The sequence below is a fragment of the Tripterygium wilfordii genome, chromosome 17 (genome assembly GCF_013401445.1).
Source record: "Tripterygium wilfordii isolate XIE 37 chromosome 17, ASM1340144v1, whole genome shotgun sequence".
Taxonomy (NCBI): domain Eukaryota; kingdom Viridiplantae; phylum Streptophyta; class Magnoliopsida; order Celastrales; family Celastraceae; genus Tripterygium; species Tripterygium wilfordii.
The window spans coordinates 9314966-9320647 of NC_052248.1; the positions used below are offsets into that span (position 1 = coordinate 9314966).

General features: G+C 41.7%; 1 protein-coding gene across 2 annotated transcripts; it reads left to right on the forward strand.

The window, feature by feature from the left end:
• The first annotated feature begins 2004 nt into the window (after positions 1 to 2004).
• Positions 2005 to 5339, forward strand: LOC119983076. Of its 2 annotated transcripts, none has more exons than XM_038826734.1 (2): positions 2005 to 2202; positions 2485 to 5339. In XM_038826734.1, exon 2 carries the CDS (start codon positions 4549 to 4551, stop codon positions 5317 to 5319), a length of 771 nt encoding a protein of 256 aa, XP_038682662.1. In that variant the 5' UTR covers positions 2005 to 2202; positions 2485 to 4548; the 3' UTR covers positions 5320 to 5339. The 2 variants fall into 2 exon arrangements, with proteins under 2 accessions (XP_038682662.1, XP_038682663.1); XM_038826735.1 differs by having other exon boundaries at positions 2489 to 5339.
• The last annotated feature ends 343 nt before the right edge of the window (positions 5340 to 5682 follow it).

Here is a 5682-nt window from a genome sequence, read left to right on the forward strand (position 1 = left end):
TTTTGGCTGAACTGGGCTAGGTGGGACACTTTGGTCTTATATTTTGGACTTGAAAATTTTTATAAGTCTTTTGGACAAACCGACCTTACCTGCCTGAACTAGCCTAGGTGGGACACTTCAGTCCTATTTTAAACTTGAAAATTTTTACAAGTCTTTTAGGCAAACCGATCATTACAAGTCTTTGAGGCTTAAGTGTTCTTCACGGCGAAGCATCCTTCAATGCCGAAGCGTCCTTCAATGTCGAAGCGTGCTTGAAGGATGAAGCGTCCTTCAAGGCCGAAGTGTCCTTCTTTGAGACGTTGAAATTTTCTAAGCCATTTGGGCCGAAGCAGTCTCGGTGGGTCGGAGTGGGCCGGAGTGGGCCAAAGTGGCCTAAGTGGAATATATTTGGTATTTTTTGGGACTTAGAATTTTTCTAAGCCATTTGGACCGAAGTCACCCTTTCGGCTGAAGCGGCCTAGGTGGGTCGAAGCGGCCTTTTTTGAGACTTAGAAATTTTTTAAGTATTTGGGCCGAAGCGGCCTAAGTGGAACCTCTTTGATCCTTTTGGGGACTTAGAATTTTTCTAAGTCATTTGGGCCGAAGTGACCCTTTTTTGGGACTTAGAAATTTTCTAAGCCATTTGGACTTTTGGCTGAAGCGGCCTAGGTGGGACGAAGTGACCTAAGTGAGACCTCTTTGGTCCTTTTTTGGGACTTAGAATTTTTCTAAGCCATTTGGGTCAAAGTGACCTAGTTTGGCCGAAGAGGCCTTGGTTGGCCGAAGTGGCCTATGTTAGACCTCTTTGGTCCTTTTTGGGACTTTTTTAAGTCATTTGGGCCGAAGTGACCCTTTTTTGGGACTTACAAAGTTTCTACGCCATTTGGGCTTTTGGACGAAGTGGCGTAGCTTGACCGAAACGGCCTAGGTGGGCCAAAGTGACCTAAGTGAGACCTCTTTGGTCCTTTTTTGGGACTTAGAATTTTTCTAAGCCATTTGGGTCGAAGTGACCTTGTTTGGCCAAAGTGACCTTTGGGTCGAAGAGGCCTTGGTTGGCCGAAGTGGCCTATGTGGGACCTTTTTGGAACTTAGAATTTTTTGAAGTCATTTGGGCCGAAGTGACCCTTTTTTGGGACTTAGAAACTTTCTAAGCCATTTGGGCTTTTGGCCGAAGCGGCCTAGGTTGACCGAAGCGGCCTAGGTGGGCCGAAGTGACCTAAGTGGGACCTCTTTGGTCCTTTTTTGGGATTTAGAATTTTTCTAAGCCATTTGGGTCGAAGTGACCTTGTTTGGCTGAAGTGGCCTTTGGGCCGAAGAGGCCTTGGTTGGCCTAAGTGGCCTATGTGGGACCTTTTTGGGACTTAGAATTTTTTTTAAGTCATTTAGGCCAAAGTGACCCTTTGGGTCGAAGTGGCGTAGGTGGGCGGAAGTGGTATAGGTGGGCTGAAGCGGCCTAATGGGACCTCTTTGGTCCTTTTTGGGACTTAGAATTTTTCTAAGTCATTTAGGCCAAAGTGACCCTTTGGGCTGAAGCGGCCTAGGTGCCGCTTCGGCCTAAGTGGGACCTCTTCGGTCCTTTTTGGGACTTATAATTTTTCTAAGCCATTTGGGTTGAAGTGGCCTAGGTGGGCCGAAACAGCTTTGGTGGGACGCTTCGGTCCTATTTTGGACTTAGAAATTTTCGTAAGTCTTTTGGGCCGTACTGGCCTAGTTGGACTGAACTGGCATTGGAGGGACGCTTCGGTCCTATTTTGGACTTAGAAATTTTTACAAGCCTTTTGGGCATTGGTGGGACGTTTCAGTCCTATTTTGGACTTGCAAATTTTTGCAAATCTTTTGGGCCGAACTAGCCTTGTTGGGCCGAATTGGCCTTGGTGGGAGCTTCGGTCTTATTTTGGACTTGGATTTTTCCCAAATCTTTTGGGCCGAACTGGCCTTGGTGGGACCTATCTGGTCCTTTGATTTGGACTTTGAAGTGTAGAGTGTTTTCCACACCTATGCCCCCCGGACAGATGAAGAATATGCCAGCCTTAGTTCTATGTTGGTAAGAGGAGTCATCCGTTCACACTTGAAATTTTCTTTTGAAAACTTGATGAAGGGGTTTTTTTTTGAGGAGCTAGGTCTTCTCCCTCATGTTCAGCAATTTGCCGAGGAAGAATTTTTTTTACACATGAGGTCTTCATCCTCCTGTTTGGCAATTTGCCTATGAAGATTTTATACCAAGTAAGTCTTCCTTCTCTTATGTCAATTTATTTCCGCGGGGGACCTCTCATCCGAGGTGGATCTCTCATCTGAAATAGATCCTTCCTTCTTTTGACCTCCTCTCGAACTTATTTTTGGTTAAGCTTGCTCGTTGTTGACTCTTGAATTTTTCTTAGTGTTGAGTGTTTTTTAATGAGCTTTGGTTGTAGAGAGAACCATGCTAGCTTAGGTCTGTCTAGCAATTTGCTAAGAAAATAATTTTTTTAAAGATGTCTTTTTCCTCCTGTCTGGCAATTTGTCAAGGAAGTTTCCTTGTTGAGTAAGATTCTTTGCCAAGGAAGTCTCCTTCCTTCTGTTTGGAAATTGAAAGGCCGAGCTGGTGCGTGCAAGCTCTACTGGGTGGTCGAACTGGCCCGAATTGAATCGAGAGACTAAGTTGGTGCATGCTATATCGGGTGGCCAAACTAGTGGTTGTTGAACTGGTAGGACAAACTGGTGGGTGCTCTACTGGGTGGCCAAACTAGTGGGCGTTGAACTGGTAGGTCGAACTAGTGTGTGCTCTATCGGGAGGCCGAACTAGTGTTGCATTCGACAATTTATCGATGAAGATTTTTTCCGAAGAGGTAAGTCTTCTTCTCCTATTTGGTAATTTTCCTGAGGTAGATTTTTTGAGGAGGAAGTGCTCATTCTTCTCTTAGGAGATCTTCCTTATCTAAGATGATGACGCGGAAAACTTGTCCTAGAATTCTAGGAAGATTTGGATTACTATTTTAGTTTAACTTTTATTTTGTTTAGAAGTTATTTGGTTAATTCTATTCCTAGTTAAATTGCTGAGTTCTATTCCTAGTTAGTTTAGAATTCTTTCATGCCTTTAAATAGGCCTCTCGTGTAATTGTTATGGTATTCAGAAATATTAGTTTACTTTCCATACAATGTTTAACTTTGTGTTCTTTTCTCTTCCTTGGACGACTTCTCCTAAGGAATTGAGTCTGTATCCTTTGTGTGGCAACCAGGGTGGTGAATTAGCCATTATTACTCTCCATAGTGGGCTTTTTAATCTCACCACAATTGGAACTCTTGTTCGTTGTAATGAGATTTGTAATCTCGCCACAATCAACTGAACAATCCTGCTATAATCCGGTGTCAAATTGGTATCGGAGCCACAAGATGCCTCCATGAAGAAACTATAATCGTCCTATTAGTGACATAATGATTGAAGACCTAGAACAAGAGGTGCACCGACTTCAACAACAACTTGATCAGTATAGAAGACATGATGATCAAAATCATGTTTCTGATGAAGAACCTAAAGAAGGAAATAATGAAGAGGAATTCAATCCTTTTCATGACAATGCTGACTCGTCCGAAGAAGAAGCGGCATGGCTTGCACTTGCACAAAGAGCCAACACGAAAGATCAAGATCTAGAAGTTAAGGTCGACATCCTAGATTTTCAGGGAAGAGATCAACCTGATGAGTTTATCCAATGGTTGCATACAGTAGAACCAGTTTTTATTATAAAGATGCTCTAGAGCACTGCAAGGTCAAATTAATTGCCATTAAGCTGAAGGGAAATGCTTCTAATTGGTGGGAAAACCTCAAGCGGCGAAGAGAACGCGAAGGACGTAGTAAAATTATAACTTGGGAGAAGATGCGAAAAGAGTTGAAGCGTAAGTTTGTACCTAATCACTACCGCCAAGATATTTTCTTAAATTTCACAATCTTCGTCAAAAGGGCCAATCAATAGAAGAATATGCCACAAAATTCGAGCAATTGATGATGAAGTACGACGTCAATGAACCTGGAGAGCAAACCATTGCTAGATTTCTTGGAGGTTTAAGATCAGAAATTGCCAATGTTGTCCAACTTCAGCCCTATTGGTGGAGCGACAACAAAATTCTAGAGGAAGCTGGTTCAAGAATATGAACAAAGAAATAGTCTCCAATCAGAGCACTTCAACAAAATTTCCAAAGGCTAATTCAAAAAAAAAATGATAAGCGTGAGAATAATGTAGAAAGTAGCAAGGCAACCAATGATAAATTTAACCCCAATACACGACAATGCTTTAAGTGTCATGGATTTGGGCACATAGCCTCGGATTGTCCAAGTCGTTGAGTTGTATCTCTAGTTGACGAAGCTGTGTGGGATGAAAATGACGAGGTTGACAAAGGCGATGATGATAATAATGAAGAAGTCACATATGTTGATGAAGGAGAGGCATTGGTAGTGCGCAAAATCTTAAATATTGTCGTTGTTAGGGAAGAAGACTGGATACGCCATAATATCTTTCATACACGTTGTACCTCACATGGTGAAGTTTGTGATGTATCATTGTTGGTGGTAGTTGTGAGAATGTAGTTGCTTCTAAGATGGTTGACAAGTTGAAGCTTGAAACTGAAGATCATCTGAGTCCTTATAAAATTTCTTGGCTACGAAAGGACAACGATGTCAAGGTCATGAAGCGATGCTTAGTTGAATTCTCCATTGGTAAGAATTATCAAGATAAAGTGTGGTGTGATATTATTCCCATGGATGCTTGTCACTTGTTATTAGGACGTCCATGGCAATATGATCGTCAAGCTATTCATGATGGGTACAAAAATACTTACACCTTTGAGAAAGGAGGAATGAAGATTGTGTTGATGCCATCGAAAAATGAAATTTTAGCTACAGCTAACGAAGAAAAGGATGATGTTGTATCAAAGTCCATGTTTGCCAGAGCATTAGAAGAAGCTAAGGTGGCTTGTGCCTTAGTAATATTCGAAGAAAACAAGGAAAATAAAGAGGTCCCAGGTCAAGTACAACACTTGTTAGAGGAATATAGAGACATTATTCCTGAAACGATTCCACCTGGATTACCTTCAATGCACGATATCCAACATTGTATTGATCTTGTTCCCGGTGCATCAATTCCTAATAAAGTTGCATATAGAATGAGTCCAAAAGAGCACGAAGAATTACAACGACAAGTCATGGATCTATTGGCTAAAGGGTTGGTGAAAGAAAGTGTGAGTCCATGTACTATTCCAGCACTACTAGTGCCGAAAAAAGATGGATCATGGAGGATGTGTATAGATAGTCGAGCTGTTAACAAAATCACTATCAAATACGGCTTCCCAATTCCTTGTCTTGACAATTAGCTTGATCAGTTACATGGGGCGTCAGTTTTTTCTAAGATTGACTTGTGTAGTGGGTACCTTCAGATTCGCATTCGACATGGTGATGAGTGGAAGACTGCATTCAAGACAAGAGATCGGTTGTACGAATAGATGGTAATGCCTTTTGGTCTATCTAATATACCAAGTACTTTCATGCGTCTCATGAATCATGTGTTTTGACCATTTATAGGTAAGTTTGTGGTGGTGTATTTTGATGATATATTGGTATATAACCCAAGTCAAGCAAGCCATATACTGCATCTTTAGCAAATTTTTAATGTTTTACGAACACAGAAGCTATATGCTGTTGGAGATATGGGAATCATAAATGGGCTAGGCCCAAAT